Below are 18,817 nucleotides of genomic sequence, written 5' to 3' on the forward strand. Positions count from 1 at the left end.
GTATGCAAAGCTATGGACTGCATCATCATGGACCTGCTTAATAAAGATATAGGCAGTCTCCAAACTCTTGACCCCACACAGTTTGGCTTTGTCAAGGGGAGCTCCTGCCTGCTGAATCTGGTTGACTTCTTCAAGGCAGTCACCAAGGCTGTGGATGAGGGTAAGGCAGTGCATACAGCCTTCCTCGACCTGGCCAAGGCCTTTGATACCATTCCCCACTCGGATATCATTGATAAAGTCACCAAACTAGGCATCAATCCTTGTATCACTAGGTGGGTTGCAAATTGGCTTACAGACAGGACCCACAGAGTGAAAGTTGCAGATTCCAAGTCAGACTGTCGACCAGTCACGAATGGAGTCCCACAGGGCTCGGTCCTGGGCCCTCTCCTGTTTGGCATCTACTTCTTTGATGTCCAGGCCAACACAGAGGGACTCTGGCTGACCGAGTTCACTGATGACTGCAAGCTAGGAGTCATTGTCAACTCCGCAAGTGATGCAGACATCCTACAAAAAGGCCTCACTGAGACCAGTGACTGGTGTCGGAACCATGGCCTTAAGCTTAATGTCAAAAAATACATTATCATTCCCTTTGAAAAAAACTGAGTTTTCACTAATTACCACATCGATGGGAGCCCACTGAACACTGGATGGGCCATAAGAGACCTGTGCACCCAGGTCGACAGCAACCTCACCTTCGACCACCACATTGTCACTGTGGTCAGAAAGTCCTACGTGGCACATCTTATAACCAAAGGTTTCGCATCCAGGAAGAAAGAGGTCGTCATCCCTCTCTACTCATCCCTCATTAGACTAGTCATCGAATATAATGCCCCATTTGGCATGTACCTGACTAGACACCTACAACAGCTGGGAAGGCCAGAAAAGTACCTCACAAAAAGGATCCTAGGTCTTAAACACATATCCTCCATGGATAGACTGAAGAAACTTAGAGGTGATCTCTGCTTGACTTACAAAGCCATGTCCAACCTAGCCCTACTTGAAATGCTACACCTAAAGAAGTTCCAATCCCCCCACGCCACACGCTCCAGAGATCACAACCTCATTACCACAATCAACAGAACATGCTGGTGGGACAGGTTCATCACCCAAAGACTGCCCATACGCTGGAATAAGCTTCCCATTCATGTCAAGCAGAGTACCTCGCTGGCCGTGTTCAAGAGGAATCTCAATGAATGGATGGATAACAGAAAGTTTACCCCAGGGATCACTCCAGTTGCCCTACTGGATAGAGGCACTTTGAACTAACATTGGGTGGCATGGCACCAGGGCAGTTTTTTTGGGCTAGGCTTGTGAAGGCTCCAGGGCCATTAGCCTAGTACACACCTATGAACCTATGAATCCTCAGTTTACATTTTAGTTTCTTTCTGACCTTCCCACTTTATCCATTCAAATAATCCCCACCACTCTTATAACCAAGTTTTATTTACTGTAATATTCTTACCTTCACAGTCCTTGATTCATGACTTATACAATGCCTCTTTCCCTTTTCTAGCTTTAATTATCATCTGTTTACCAACACACTACCTCAGTTTTATTTATTCCCAGCATCTATACTTTAATAACAATATGTATCTAAGTATAATATGTCACATCTAATATCTGTTTATCACATGTATTGTCCATGAAGTGTTTGCATACTAATTGTTTTATATTTGTAATTTAACATCAAGTATGATGTCAGCACAGAAGAAATGCCTGCTTTATCACTACAGAATAATTAGCTGTTTGTATCTAGGTGTCTTAATCTTTATCTTTGTATAGTGTCACTACAGAACAATTAGCTGTTTAGATGTCTTAAGAACTATCTTATATAATGTATCTTTGTAAAAAAAGTCAGTTTTGTCATAAGTGTCTTAAACATATCTGCTGGAGTGTTTCTCCCCAGTCGTCTTCAGAAAATGGGCTTTGCCCAGTTGGACTTTTGTGGTCAACAAAGACAAACAAATAAACTAATAAATAACTAAAATATTCCCATAGCCTCAAATTTCAAACTTTTTTAAGGTTGTCTGTATTTAGATTGCACTTTTCCAATGTTAGTTTGTAGCAGAGTGTAAAATATTCATATTTTTACTTATTTAGATGATTTGGTTATTTTTTCAGTGTCAGGAGTATCTCATTTTGGTCAGAGATCTCCTTTACTGACTCAGTTTCCAGGAGAACATCCTAAAGTCTTGATTGACACCTTCCCACAGTATTGTATTCCAGAGGTGGCTCCTAGATACTTAATTCAAAAAGCTTTTTTTCCACAGGAAAAAGGCAGATCTATATCTAGATATCTATTCCTGGATTCTTTTCACTCAGTCCAGGACTTTAGCAAGGAAATTTCTCATGATGCTCGGATTATGGCATCTATGATTCTCATGATTCCTGTAGCCAGACTCCACACTAGAAAAAGTCACTGGTATCTAACATTTGTATGTTCCCAACATCAATACCTTGTAATGTTTCAAATTCCAGTTTTGGGATTTATAAAAAGGGAACTGCTTTGGTGGATAGACCAGTTTTATATGAATCCAGGTTTCCCATTCTCTGTACCAGCTCTAATATAATCTAGAAGAACATATGCCTCATAATTGCTTGGGGAGCTGTCTTTGGGGTAAAAGTGCAAGGTATTTGGAGCAAAAAAGATAAAGACACATAAACACAACTGTCTCAATCACCTCTGGTTCCCAGAACCTGTACAAGTGATTACAGACATTATAGTGATGTGGTACATCAACAGGTGTGGTTGCAGATCTTACTCTCTGTGCATATTAGCTATAGTAGCCTGCTGTATAGCAATTTAACACAGTGTCACTCTACAGGCATTGTACATTCCATCTGCATTGTACATTCCATCAGAGAAAATATTGTGGCAGACAAGCTGAGCAGGCCAAGTAAGACTCCATAAATGGATATGTAATCCGGTCATCTAGGATTTGATCCAGCTGTGGGGACATCTCACGTAGATCTGTTCGCCTACATTCAGAGCAAATAACTAGAAAAATGTTTCTCTAAGACTCCTAGCAAGCAGGCCTGAAAAACAGATGAATTCTCAGTTACTTGCATGGGAATGTTCCTGTATGTCTTTCCACCCTTTCCACTGCTATTCAGGATAATTGTGAAGCTTCAGAAAGATTCTCCAAAGGTCATTGTGGTGATTCCCTTCTGGTTCAGGCAAGAGTGGAACTCCCTTATTTTGAAAATGGTCAGAGACAATTACCACAAGCTTCCTTGTGGTACTGTACTACCACAACATACTTACACAAGATAGGGGATATTTGATGCATCCCAGCTTAAAACAATTTCAACTACTGCCGGAATGATAGAGTGCTAATACCTATTGTGAGGATGTGTAGCAGGTATTAAAGGAGACAAGAAAATACTGCTAGGAAATCATATTATCAGATGGAAAAGATTTTGTTGTCGTACTAAGAACGAAAATCATTTTAAGACTAGTATTTCTCTGGTTTTCCAGTATGTGTGTGAGTTATTATCCCGTGCCCTTTCTTACTCATGTGTTAAGGTCCATTTTTTAGATAGTTACTGAGTTTGCATGGGACAATTGAGATGTTTAGTCCAAATCCCCATTACCCCCAATCACTCTCTGGATAAGTGACACGCTCAAGGTCATACAGTAGACATATGAGGGTTGAGGGAATTAAACACTGTACCACAAGAACTTTAGCTCATAGTCTTGACCTTCCTATGCCAGACAATTCAGAGAACCGCTTTGCTGCCCATGGATCCCTCTCTTTCAGTGCATTCCCATGTCAAGATGTTTTTTAAAGAGGTGCTAAAGAAGACAGGTGGCTCCACCTTGAGATCTTAATTTTGTTTTATAAAACAAAAATTTTCAGTGAATCAAAGTAGACCCAGACATAAACAAACATACACACACACACACACACACGGAATCATCCACCCAACATTTTCCCCTACACACTCAGTTGCACTCACAGACATACTGATCCATACAGACACACACACCCTTACTCATCTGTCTCCTGACTAGCACCCCCACTGTGACAACCCAGGCCATCGCACATTAACCCATGCGTGCACATGCTCACACAGACACACACACACACACACACACACACACACACACACACACACACACACACACACACACACACACACACACAAACACACACAAACACACCTGAGGTCATTTATAACCCTGTAATAGTCTTCCCCTTGTCTACAGTGAGGGAGCATAACATTTCTGCCACATTTACTAACACAGCTGTCCATGCTAATTTACGCAGCTGAGCAATTCTCTGAATCTCTCAACTGTGTATCTACCGTAAGCTGTGATATTTCCAGTGGAAAGCACAGGGTTAATTAGCATAACCCTCCACCCACCCACCACGTAATGTTAACATGGTGATTCTGTGCTGTGAACCTGTCTGTGAATCAGAAAGGGCTACCGGTAGTGTTTTTGTCAGCCTGTGTTAGAGCTAACAAGTGGTGGTGGCCCTTTCTTAATCCCATCCTGTATGTTATGTGAAAAGGCATGATGCTAGTTAATTGAATTGTACATATGTTAGTATAATAACAGCAATAAAGATTTTTTTAAACAGTAGGTGTGCAGTTTTGTGAGCTGATTTATTTTTCTGCCTTTTTAAAAGAATTTCTTTTGACTTCTACAGGATGTGTTTTTAGTTTGCTTTTCGCTTGTAAACCACATGTCATATGAAAATATCCAATCAAAGGTAAGTGAACTCTGTTTTCTGAACATCATTTTGCAAATCTGATAGAAAGAAGTAAAGATCTTGTAAAAATAAGTCCATAATGAATAATTAAGCGGATGTAGCTGAGGTTGTTCATTTCAGGTTTTATAAAGTTTCTGCTTTTAGCATGTTAAGAAAGAATAGATAGAATTGTCTGAGTGCTCCTGCCTGACACTAGAATGCACAAAATGAAGAAAAGCATGACATTAAAAAGGAATTATACTATCACTTCTCTCACATTTTAATGCTAAGCATTTACAACCTGTAGATCAGAGTGCAAGTGAAGTGCGCTGTATCTTTAAGAAGTATGTCAAGGCTGTATGTTCACCTATAAATTCCAGACACGTGCAATCCCTAGTGCCACTTTGTAAGAGCAGCCAGAGTGAGAGCATTGCATGATCACAGTTGTTAGTTTGCATATAAGTTACTTAAGTTAAAGACAGTAAACCTCTGTAGTATTGTGTTTATATAAAATAAAACTACTTGAACAGAACCCATGAAGACTCTTCTATTGTGTCCAAAGTAGGAGAGTGACATGGTGTCAGAACTGGGATGGCAGAGAATACGATCCAGAGCCATGAGGTGCAGAGACGACAGTGAAGGTAGAACTAAGAGAAACAAGCACAAAAAGAGCCAGAAAAGAATCAAAGGTAATGAGAGGTAGCATGAAGTGTTTATTTGATAGAAGAGACAAAACAGGGCATTGCAAGGGCACAAACCGCATTATTGAGCAAGTGGAAGACACGGAAAGATTGTTTACTTAAAAGGAATGTTTAAAATAAAGATATTTGATGAAACAATTGACAGTAAAGCAAAACGAGCATGTTTAAAGCAAAACGAGTATGTTTAAAGGTAAAACGAGCATGTTTAAAGCAAAACTGGGCATGTTTAAAGCAAAACGAGTATGTTTAAAGGTAAAACAAGCATGTTTAAAGCAAAACGAGTATGTTTAAAGGTAAAACAAGCATGTTTAAAGCAAAACTGGGTGTGTTTAGAGTAAAACGAGCACAAGAAAGGTACATTGGGCATAAAATAGCTTAAATGAGCAAAACAAATATAATAAGGGCAAAAAGGGCACATTAAGTAAAAATAAAGCAAGGCGACTGCATGTGTTTTGACAAAGTGCTATGTTTTGGCATAACTACGACTTCGTATTGTATCAAGGGCATAACTAAAATTATTCGAAGTATCTCAAAGTGTGTAAAAGTGCTTACAGTGTGTGCCTATCACTGTGCATGTATTTTGGAGAGTTTATTGTGTGCAAGGTGTAACTGTTTCATGAAGTTTTTTTTGTTTTTTTTTTTTGTTTTGTTTTTTTTTTTTTTTTTTTTTTTTCTTTTGCCAACTTAGGAATCTTACAAAAAAAGCTATAATCTCTGACAAAAAAAACTACTACTGTGAACTTCAAGAAACCCATTTTAATAAACCCAAACAATTCTGGTCTTCTGTCAACAAACTCCTTTCACCTGGAACATCAAAAACTCCCTCCCCTTTAAACGCAGACCCAGATACCCCTAACCATACTGCAAACACTTTCAATTCCTTTTTTATAGAAACCATTCAAGCTCTTGCTAGACAACTGAACACCAATAACTTTTAACCTCCAAATAATCTAATTGACTCTCCCCACAACTTCACTCTTCATCCTATCTCTACCTCTTTCATCTACAAGCTTATTCTCAAACTGAAACCCTGCACCCCCTCTGCTGACAAACTCCCTTCTCTCTTTCTTCAAAAGGCTGCTAAACAGATTGCATACCCTATATCTATACTCATTAATAGGACGATCCAAGAGGGAACCATACCAGATATATGGAAAGTCTCTCATATTATCCCACTACACAAAGGTGGTAGCTCTATTGATTACACTAACTATAGACCTATTGCTCTTCTCTCACCTCTAGCTAAGATAATGGAGAAATGTATCCATCAGCAACTTGTTCAGTATCTCTCTTTAAACAACATTATAGCCAACTGTCAACATGGCTTTAGACCTCACCATAGCACCTCCACTGCCCTCCTTTCCTTTGTTGATACTATTAACAACTATCGTAACTCAATCTTTTCTCCTCTGCTCTCTTCATTGACCTCTCTAAAGCCTTTGACATGGTGAACCACTCTTCCCTCATTAATATCCTTCAATCCCTCTCATTTGATATCCTGGCTATTAAATGGTTTACTTCTTATCTAAGCAACAGACAACAAGCCGTTCTTTGGGACAACCATATCTCTTCCTTATTGCCTGTTTCTATTGAGTACCACAGGGCTCCATTCTTGGGCCACTTCTCTTCTCCCTTTACATAAACGATCTTAACACTGTAATCCCTCAAGCTACCTGCATCCAATACGCTGACTCCACTATTATTTGTTCAGCATCTACCTCCTCAGAACTACTCTCACTAACTCAAACTACCTTCAACACTGTAGAAACCTGGTTTACTAGACGGTACCTCCTCCTCAATGCTAAAAAAACTAAACTGCTCCTTTTCACTCCTACCACTCGAGCCTCCCATTAAACTTCAACATCTTGTCAAATGACACCACTGTCATCTCTCCTGACCTGACAACAAAACTACTAGGAGTAACCATTGATAACAATCTCACTTTTGATCAACATACAAACAACATCATCAAAACAGTTAACAAAAATAGGATCATTATACCGTATTAAGCCATTTCTCACACCTACTACCAGGGCTACTATCGCCCACTCCCATCTGATATCTACTCTCTTTTACGCATCACCTATCTTCACTAACCTTAAGAAGGCTAACCTAAATAAACTAGCAGTTTGTTACAATAGCATTGCCCGCTTTGCCACCGGTAACCCTTTCAGAACACATCACTGTCATAACCTAAAACTCCTAGGCTGGCTAGAGCTACAAAACTGTCTTATGATCTCACAACTTACTATTGCCCACAAGATACTTTACCAACCTGATAACACCCCTATACTCTCTAAACTTTTAATCCCTTATAGTAATCTTACCTCCCTTCGATCTTCTTCTAAACTCATGACCAAATCTGTAAAATCTCATAACTTAGCTGGTGACTCTCTGTTCACTAATACTGTAGGTAGGACATGGAATCTGCTACCCACAGATATTACTCTAATCTCTTCCTTACCACTCTTCAAACAAAAAATCAAACTGTACTTCCAAAATCACTGGCTTTGTTCCTGTAGGACTCCTGACTAACCTTTTTATTCCCCCCTACTCTACCTTAACTACTTAAGCTACACATACACTTACTTTTTTTCTTGCCCTGTTGCTCTCCTCTTATGCTCTGACTCACTCCTCCTTTCTCTCCCCTGCCCTCATTTCCATTCTTCTTTTTTCTTCCCCTTCTAGACTTTTGTTTCTCTCTCTTCTCCTCTCTTGTATTTCTACATTAATCCCTTCTAATCTCTTGTTTTACTTCTTTCTCTCCGAATTAATGAAACTAACTGCTAATCTTTAGCATTTTATTTTGTGATGCTACTACTGACCTAGTGTATTTTGTGTGTGCCTTAAATATTTGTTGTTCTTATTACTAAATGTATATTCTTATTGTACTTAAATTTTTATTAATATGTCTTGTAGTTTAGTTTTATGTATGGAGCTTTTCTCCCCGGGCCTCTACTGAAAATGGACATATATCCAGCTAGACTAGCCCGGTAAACAAATGTAAAATAAAATAAAATAAAATAAATAAAATAAAGTACAGTCAAAGTATAGCCATTTGGAAAAGTTTCTTGTGCTGGGTGTGTCTGTTTGCAAAGTGCTGCCATTACAGAGTCTTTCTTGCACTGTAAAGAGTTGCTTATCGAGGTGCTGCCATTTTGGGGACATTTCAGTGTGCTGTGTGCAGTTATTCACAAAGTGCAATTACTTTGAAATGTTATTGAGTTTTGGGCAAGAGAGGTCCAGTTTAGTCACATTGTGCAATTATTTGATATGTTTCTTATACTTATAGGAGGTGATTTCTTGCAAGACGATATTACAGGGATATTACAGTGCCCAAGAGTTTATTTCATTCACATCGTAGAGTTGTTTGAAATGTTTCTTAAAATGATGATAAATAACTTTGGCATTGCAAGACGATATTACAAGAGTGTTAAAGTGCCCGAGAAGTTTAATTTGCAAAGTCTACTTATTCAAAGGTACTACGAGTTTGTTCATTAGCATAATTTCGAAAAGCCCAAAAGGTATAAATTTTGAAGCACAAAGGCACTGGACAAAGTTACAAATACTGGGATAAGATTCTGGCATGTGTGTATGTTTGTGCTTATTTGCAAAACCCTTCACTGGTATGTGTTAATATGGCAGACGGATTTCAAAAGCCCCTACCACTTGTATTTGATCAGAATATTGCAGAGAATTGGAGAATATTTGAGCAAGAGTACGATATTATGCAGTTAGAGATGCATGCACCGGGGCATTCATTTTGCTAAACCTACCTTTGTCAGAGGCCATAGAAAGAGAGCATTAATTTGTGTATCCACCTGCAGTATGCGAAGGAGAAGGTAAAAACCATCATATTGTTGTACAGGCTGAATCAAGAGAAGACCCTGTGTGGTTGAAGTGCAAGTTCAGAGAAATGTGTAAACCCCAGGCAAATATTAAATTATAGAGGCATTTGTTTTACACGAGAGATCAGAAGCCAGGGGAAACATTTGCAGCTTATTTAACTGACCTGAGAAACGGAGCTAAAACATGGTGGTTTGGTGACTTAAAAGATGAGCTGATAAAGGACAGGCTTGTGTGTGATATTAACAAAAGGATTTTACTTCGTGACAGTGATTTAACATTGAGCAAAGCCATAAAGATCTGTCAAATCCATGAGGTGACAGAAAAACACACAAGTATGTTTGCAAGTGACAAGAGCACAGTTTCAGCTGGCTCCACAGCAAATGTAGATAGCATGCAACATGTGGCAAACAAAAGCAGGCCCAAGCACATGGCAGCCAGGGGGTCTCCAAGGAAGACATATTGTTTTCTAGTAAGGTATAAGAAAGGAGCTTGCTCCAGCTCACTGCAGTACAAGCATGAGTCAGCAAAACTCCTCTAGCTTTACTGTTAACTGTCACAATTGTGGTGCAAATCATGAGCCTAAAAGAGAGAAGTGCTTAGCATTTGGCCAGCAGTGCCACAAGTGTAAAAAATTGAATCATTTCCAAAAGTTTTGCTAATCAAGTAAGCCTCACACAGTTGTAAAGAAAGGTTGCACAAAAAACAAGTTGATCAAATAGAGCTGAAGCAGTCAACTTTCTGTGTAGGTGGTGGATCAGCACTTGAAGGAGTTGATGCAGTGAATTTATTAACAAGGAGCAATGTGTTTTGTACTGTCTGGATTAATGGAATATACACAGAACTTAAAGTAGCCACTGGTTTAAAGTGTAATGTTATATCAGCAGACACATTTGCTAAAGTGAGAATTAACGAACAACTCAGTGTAGCTAGTAGTGCGAGACTTGTTGCTTATTGCTTATGGAGGTGAAGAAATTCAAACCAAAGGTTCAGTGATGCTTTCATGTTACTTGGCCGAGAGCTGCTACAACTTGCTATTCTGTGTGGTCCGAAGATCAGTGCAATCTTTATTGGGCCCCAAAGATAGTTTAAGAGTGAATCTACTTACTTTTGCTAAAGAAGCTCATCATGTGAGTGCATTTCCAAGTTCTAATTTTTCTGAAGCCATTTTCTCAGAGTATGCTGATGTTTTCGGTAACAAGTTAGGCAAACTTTCAGTTGTATATTCCATGAAGTTAGACCCAGAGGTCACTCCAGTAGTCAGACCAGCAAGAAGAGTTCCAATAGCTATGCAGGATAAAGTCAAGGCTCAGCTGGATAAAATGGTGCAGCAGGGTGTGATTTGTCCAGTCACAGAACCAACTGAATGGGTGTCATCCATGGTAGCAGCCCACAAAAAAGGCTCAGACAAAATCAGAATATGTACTGACCCAAGAGATTTGAACAAAGTATTAAAGAGACCATATCATCCAATGCGCACAGTCGAAGTGGTTGCAGCCTTAATACTGAATGCCACTGTTTTCTCTGTCTGGGATGTAAAGAGTTCATTTTGGCAAGTGAAGTATGATCGCAAATCTTCATTTCTAACTACTTTTGGTACTCTGTTTGGTAGATGCAGATTCTTAAGGGTGCCATTTGGAATAAATTCTGCAAGTGAAATCTTTCAGCGTGCAATGGAGCAAATTATTTTGGGTTATCCTTGTGCCATAATAGTAGATTATCTATTGTTTGGAGGCAGTGGTTAAGCAGAGCATGACAGAAACCTTAAGAAAGTTCTAGACAGAGCATGTGAAGTAAACTTGAAGCTCAATCCTCTGAAGTCCAAATTTCAGATTTCAGACTTCCAGAAGTTACATACGTAGGTCATTTGTTTACTAGTGCAGGCTTGAGACCAGATCTGACCAAGCAAGCAGCTATTCTTGAAATGTCAGCACCAGATAACATACAAGCTCTACAACGTTGTCTAGGCATGGACAATTATTTAGGTAAGTTTATACCAGACTTCAGTGAATTGACAGCACCTTTAAGAGCGCTAACATGCAAAAATGTTGCATGGTCATGGTTGGAACATTACCAGAAGGCATTTGAAGACCTTAAGCAGAAAATTGCTACCCCACCTACATTAAGATACTGTGATGTGAACAAACCAGTTACTCTTTCCTGTGATGCTTCAGAATTTGGTCTTGGCTCAGTTGTACTTCAAGAGGGCAGACCAGTAGCCTATGCATCTAGAACACTAACCCAAAATTGAGATGCAGTATGCTCAAATTGAGAAGGAGCTTTTGGCAATAGTATTTGCTTGTTCCAAGTTTCATGATTATATTTATGGTCGAGCTATTCAGATCGAAACTGACCACCAACCTCTAGTTACTATTCTAAAGACACCTATGCATTCCACTCCAGCGAGAATGCAAAGAATGATACTCAAATTGCAAAAGTACAGTTTCAAAATGTGTGGCTGATAACTTATCCAGATTGCCCATAAATACGACAGAACAGCTTGATGCAGAGAATTTTGACTTTGATGTGATGTCAGTGCGTAATTTTTCCACCACTAGACTTGATGAGCTAAGAGATCACAGTCAAACTGATCCAATTTTGCAGAAGCTCAATCACTACATTAATGTTGGATGGCTGTCAAAGCCATCTAGTGTACCAACTGAAGTATAAACATATTTTCCTTACAGAGATGAATTGTTGATGGAAGATGGCGTTATTTTCAAAGGTCCTAAAGTTGTTGTTCCTGCTTCCTTACAACAAGAGTATATCCAGATTTTGCATTGTGGTCACGCAGAATCAGCATCCACTAAGAGAAGAGCGAGAGAACCTTCATTACCAAAAAACATTGATAAAGTACTTTCTTCTTGTTCAGTATGCAATAGTACTAGACCGCATTTCCAAAGAGAACCACTTCAGCCAAGTCCAGATCCTGAACTACCTTGGTCAGCAGTTGCAACTGATAACTTTGAGTGGAACAATCAACACTACTTGGTTTTGATAGACTCTTATTCGAACTGGTTTGAGATCGATCTGCTACCTCACCTAACGTCCACTGCTGTTATTACTAAGTTGAAACGTCATTTCTCAATTCATGGTAGTCCACACAAAGTTCGTTCTGACAGCGGTACTCAATTCACCAGCCAATTGTTTCAGAAATATGCAAAAGAATGGGACTTTGTACATGTCATTAGTAGTCCTGAATATCCTCAGTCAAATGGTCTAGCTGAATCTGCAGTGCAAAGCAATTACTTAAAAGGTCAAAGCGTGACAGTACGGATGTGTTCTTGAATTTGCTTAATCTCAGAAACATACCTCGTGATGATAATTCTTGGCTCACCTGCTCAAAGACTACTTTCCAGGCAAACTAGAACTATGCTACCCATTAATTCCAGTTTGTTGAAGCCTAAACCTAAGAACAATAAAACCATCAAGGCTCAGTTGGTTAAGAAGCGTAATATCCAGAAATCTAGTTATGACAGGTTGAGCAGATTACTTCGTCCATTGAGGGAAGGAGAGGCAGTATGAATCCAGGCAACAAAAGGTGTTGATCAAATTGGACATCTGTGTCCAGCCAAGAGCCTACCTGGTAGACTCCGAAGGTGTGGAATATAGGAGGAACTGTAGACATCTTTTTCCTGTTCCCGAATCATTACCATCACATTTTTTCTGTGATGCAGACTTCAAATCTAAGAGTAAATCAGACACTGTTCCCTTATCAGAATGTGTTCAAAATTCTGATTCCATTCCAAAAAATGTTCCGAACATTCCACAGGTCAAACATTTTACAGAGACAGTTCCAGTTGCTAAATTTAATTCCCATTTTTGTGTCACACGATATGGATGAGTATCAAAACCTAGTGTGAAATACATAGCAACGTGGACTTTATATATATATATATATATATATATATATATATATATATCTATATATATCTATATATATATATATATATGTGTGTGTGTGTGTGTATGTATGTATGTATATATATATATTTATATGTGTGTGTGTGTGTTTGTGTGTGTGTGTGTGTGTGTGTGTGTGTGTGTGTGTGTGTGTGTGTGTGTGTGTGTAAAATATAAATTTATATGATAATATTGTGAATGTTCGCCATGTTAATAAAACACTAAACGTTGAACAAAACATATCAACCACTCATACTACTGACAGCACAAATGATTGAAACTCAGCACAATGAAATTTGAAACAAATTTATATTTTTTATGTATTAACCATAATTGTACCAAAATTCACATCAAATATGAATAGTGTTCATGTTACAGAAAGGGTTTTTTAAGATAAGGTGCACAGTTAGGGTTATAGACTATTAACAGTGGGATTAGCATGTTTTACTGATTGGGATAAGGGGTTTTCTATCCCGTTACACAACCTTTAACCCCAGCCCCCACACATGCATTTGCACATGCACTAACTCTCCTCTTACCTGATCCTTAATCTAATCCTACATGCACTAAACCTATTCCCCTTACCTGGCCCTTACTCTTGCCATTACCCACAAACACTTGCATATACTCTAAATCTGTCCACTTACCTGACCCTAACTCTAAGCCTAACACACACTCACGCAAACACTAAATCTATCCCTTTATCTAACTCCTACTCTAACCCTATCTGTCACACACAGGCACACACACATTACCTTTGTCAACCATACCATCAGTTGCTCAGTCAGATGTTCACACAAACTGCTGTTCACACAAAAGGCACTTCAGATGTTTGGCATTAGATCACTGTTGCAGTAGCCTGAGCTGTTCGGTTTAGATTACTTCCTGACAAAGATATGACTAAGAGACCAGCTTTTTAAAGCTTAAGGGTGCCTTCCATGAGCTCTAACTGCCAGCAACTCAAGCAGAGCTCCATATAAAAGGCAATTTGAGTGCAAAACAACTTCATAGTTTTCTTGCCACCAAAGTGCACTCCGTCTGTGTGGGCTGTGTGGAACTGATGAGTGGCTAGTGATTCTTCAAGGTTTGGAAGACTATGCCCCTTCTGGGAAAAGTTTTCCCTTAGAAAATTAGAACAATGGAAGTTTACTGATGTTCAATGCATGGACCACTTTTTTGTAGCATAAGCTATATAGGTACTGCCCTTCTACAACCGACACCCTTACAAAGCTTTTGGAACTCTCTAGGTACTCTAGATACAAGGAATATGCAGAACACTCCTTATAAAAGGCAATTGGAACACCAGGTTTTTCAAAGCTCTTTTGTTGCCGAAACAAGTGCTTTATTCAGCAGTCTGTTTGATCTGTCAGTTAGCTACTTATCTAGAATAGACGGGCAGATAAATCCCTGTTGAGAAAAGTGTTCTTATTTTAAATTAATTTATAAGAAAACATGTTTTTTCTGTCATTATATTGTGCTTTTGTTAAGAAACAGTGTTATGGACTGTCTTAAATATTGAATGGAGTTGTAATGTGGATGCTTGTGCAAACTTTTTGGGAGGAAAACTTTATTCTTTGACTAAAAACGTTATCAGATTTTAAGGTTTAGTGTTTTTGGGACAGGATACTGTGTCTGTGGGGGATTGTCAGTGGTGTACGTACTTCAGAACCACTTGTCCTCGTCTGTTCTTCTTACTCACTTGTCCAAGCACTGATGCTATCAGTCCTTGTTCTCAGCTTAGCAATGGAGCAGGAATTGGTCTCTGTGGTTCTACCTTCCCCAGCATCAAAAAAGAAGAAAATTTGTAAGGAACATTTAAGGGTTAGACTGGCTTCTGGTTTACCTCAGCTGCTGGTGAGTGACTGTGCTGTGGCCACTTGTTGTTCCCTAGACTACCCATTTTGTTTCCCAAGTCCCGAAATATGGGGGGACTACATCCTCAATGGCTGTAGGGATGCCTGTAGTGAGCAAGGGAGACCCACTGCTACCAGTGTTTGGGGAAGGGGCAGGTTAAGGGCCTTCACTACACCAGGATGGGGTCAGTATACTGTGTTCACTTTGCCTAAGTGTTAGGCTTTTTCAGGAGACTGTGCTTAGTGAGTCAGTTTTCCAGTGTCATGTTTCTGTTTCCATGGAATTGGACACATTTAGTGGGATTTGCCAAGGAACTGTTTGCTGCCTTTTCCTTGCCTTTTCAAGCTTCTAAGAAAAGGAAAAAAGTGCTCCTTATTCTGACAAGAATTTTCAGTTGGAAAAGCAGTCAGTACTGAGGGAGGGGTGCACTTCAGGATTTTCTTCTCAGCCTGAGGATTCTGATTCTAAGGACAGTATGGCTTCATGTTTCCTTGTTGAAGATATTTCTTTCACAAACATTTTATCTAGTGTGAAGGAGATGTGTCAGTGAGACTAGAATGAAATTGCTGTGACACAGAAAATGTCACAAGCTACAAAATGCGTAAAGCTGCACCTATGCATTGCTTGCATTCGAGAATGTTTTTCCCATCAAGTCTTTCTGATGGTCAGCCTTCTGTTATGAAAATAATTGACAGGTTATATAAGGTGCCCCAAACATACAATTATCTGTTTTCTAATCCCAGAGCAGACCCAGCAGTAATTTCTCTTTCAAATTTGCTACTGCTAAAAAGGTTACTGTTAGCAGTATTCTTTCGGACAAAGATGGGAAAGCAGTGCATATACTAGGGAAGAAAATGTATTCCTCTAGTACTTTCATTTTCAGAATTTTGAACTGCCAAGCACATATGTTAAAGTTTCTGCTTGTGTTTTTTGAGAATAGGCAGAAATTAATTGCTAACCGTCCTTCTCCTCACATAAAGAATTCATTAAATGCTTCTGTAACAACTGTGTCTTAGGCGAGTAAGCATATTTTGAAATGTACTTATGATGTTGCTGAGTGTTTCTGCAGAGCTATTGCATCCGGATCAGGTTTGAGAAGACTGGCTTGGGTACACTTTCAAATTCTTCCTGAGGATGTTAAATTTGAGATTTAAATTATCCCCTGGATAAACAGATCCTGTTTGGTGCTTTTGGAGCTGAGGTACTCAAGATGTGTGATAAAAGAGGGTAACCTACTGAAGGAGCTACTCAGACTTTTCAGTCTTGCTTTAACAGACCATATAATAGTTTTTCCTCCTCCTCAGCTCCCTTTGCCAATAAACATTTTAAGTAGCAAAGTGCCAATAATCAGGGTTTCAAAAGTAGTAAAAAGGAGTTTCTAAAAGAAATGGAAAAGCCTCCAAAAATCAAGATTAGTCCTGTCAGCATGAGTATTTGTTTGTTCAGACCCCCCATCTTCCCACCCTGGCAGCCTTTCATATCTTTGAGACTTCATCTTCCCTTTTGGCACCAGATAGTTTCAGAAAATTGGGTTCTGAATATAATCCAAAGGTGGTATTCTTGGCACTGGGAGGATCAGAACAATTAGACTGGAATGTAATACTTTATATTATAAGCAATGTATTTGTCTGTGGGTGAGAATAAACTTATTTGTCACTCTTTCCAAACCCCGTTCTAGATTACAGTCAAGTCAAAATTAAAACAGCTAACATAAAACAAGTTGAATTTTATATAAAAATAGAAATATTCAAATATACCCATACCTGGACGATTGTCTAATTGAGGCAGAAAGCCAGGACATACTTTTGAATCATCTGGCCTTTGTATATTGTATATAAAGAAAAATAAATCACAACTGGTACCCTGTCAACAAATGATATTCCTGGGAGCAAGCTTGAATACAACTTCCCAGATGGCTTACCTCACGCCAGAGAAACAAATTCATTTGACAACCTACTTCAAACAAGTGGCCACAAAAAACATGCTATCTGCAAGACAAATACTGCAAGCCTTGGGGTTCATGGCCTCCTGCATTCTTCTAATTCCATATGCAAGCCTGCATATAAGGAAACTACAGTGGTGTCTAAAAAGCCTATGGTGTCAGCATTCTCAGAATCTAGAAGCAATGATTTCTATCATACCTTGCCTATGCCTAGAGTTCCTTTGGTGGGCAGAGGCCTGCCACCAAAACAAGGGACTACCTTTCACACCACCCAGTGCCGCCCAAACCCTAACAACAGATGCATCAGACTATGCATAGGGGGCTCACCTGTCAGGGAAGTGCATTCAGGGCAAATGGAACCCAAATCAAATGCACCTGCATATCACTGAAAAAGAAATGTCAGCTGTACAAAATGCTTTGACAGCCTTCAAGGACCACATTCTTCCAGGACAACTAATGGTAAAGACGGAAAACACCACTGTTATGTGGTACATAAATAAGCATGGGGGTACACATTCTTACCCCCTCTGCAGACTTGCCATGGCATTGTGGAACACAGCCTTGAGCTCCCAAGTGCACCTACAAGCTCAGTTCCTGCCAGGAAATTTAAATACACTGGCAGACGGACAAAGTAGAAACCTCATGGACCCACACAAGTGGAAACTGGAGCCAAGGATTTTCAACATGTTGACAAGCAAATGGGGGATCCCAGATATAGACCTGTTTGCCTCTCCCCAGAACTACCAGTTGGGCAAATTTTGTGCAAGGACTCCCCACAAACAAGCCTGGAAAGTGGATGCTCTGTCCTTCAGGTGGTCTATGCCTTCCCCCCTCTGCCTCTGCTCTCCAAAGTACTACTAAAAATCAAACAGGACAAACCAAGGATGATTTTGATTGCTCCAGACTGACCGCGCCAGCACTGGTACCCCCTCCTGTGCAGTGTGTCACGGTTACCCCCATGACACCTGCCTCAGACTCTTTCACTGTTACCTCAGCAGGAGAACCAGATTCTGAACCCTCAGCTTCTAACACTGAACCCTGCAGCCTGGCTAATTACGTAATCTCTCCTTTACCATCCCTCAGTAAACCTGTGATGGATATCTTTTTAGAGGCAAGGCGGCCTAGTACTAGAAAATCTTATGCTGAAAAATGGAAAAGATTCTGTGCCTGGAACCAATCTCAAGGGATGAGCACAGCAGTGCCCAATTTACCTCAGATTTTACAATACTTAACTGAGATGCTTCACAAGGGCTTGTCTTTTTCCTCCATTAAAATCGACACCTCAGCCATTTCAGCTCATTGTAACATGGAACCTCCCCTCTTCTCTCATCCACTGCTCAAGCAGTTCCTCAGAGGGGCCAAAAAATTTGAGACCACCCAGGAGCACTTCAACCCCATTCTGGGACCTTAACTTTGTTTTGGAGAAACTCACGCTACCTCTTTTCGAGCCAGCTGCTACTGCAGACTTAAAATTTCTTTCTTGGAAAACAGCTTTTCTTTCAGCAATCACTTCAGCTAGAAGAGTATCTGAATTATAGACCCTTATGGCAGTGGAGCTTTTCATCATCTTTCATGCAGACAGGGTGTACCTCAGAACCAATCCAAACGTCATGCCCAAGGTGGTATCCAGTGTGGCTCTTAATCAGTCCATTCATTTGCCAACCTTCTTTCCCAGTCCACAGAACAAAGGGGAATGGATACTGCTTTCCTTAAGATGTGCACAGACAACTTAGATTCTACTTGGACAGGACTAAACCTCAAAGGAAATCTGAACACCTGCTGGTGGATTTGCTGCAGGAGCGGAGGGGAAGGCTATTTCAAAGCAAACCATTTCTAAATGGATAGGCCATTGCATTCATTTCTACTATAAGCAC

At 39.7% G+C, this 18,817-nt stretch overlaps 1 protein-coding gene across 1 annotated transcript in view; it reads left to right on the forward strand.

The window, feature by feature from the left end:
• Positions 1 to 18,817, forward strand: part of LOC122816662 (ras-related C3 botulinum toxin substrate 1-like) — a 581,445-nt gene that overhangs the window by 231,907 nt on the left and 330,721 nt on the right. Inside the window, exon 4 of the mRNA XM_044089614.1 lies at positions 4,656 to 4,718. Within this exon, the coding sequence (XP_043945549.1) occupies positions 4,656 to 4,718 (63 nt within the window). The remainder of the gene's footprint in view (positions 1 to 4,655; positions 4,719 to 18,817) is intronic.

Source organism: Protopterus annectens, chromosome 12.part0, assembly GCF_019279795.1.
Source record: "Protopterus annectens isolate FY-2018-M chromosome 12.part0, PAN1.0, whole genome shotgun sequence".
NCBI classification, from domain to species: domain Eukaryota; kingdom Metazoa; phylum Chordata; order Ceratodontiformes; family Protopteridae; genus Protopterus; species Protopterus annectens.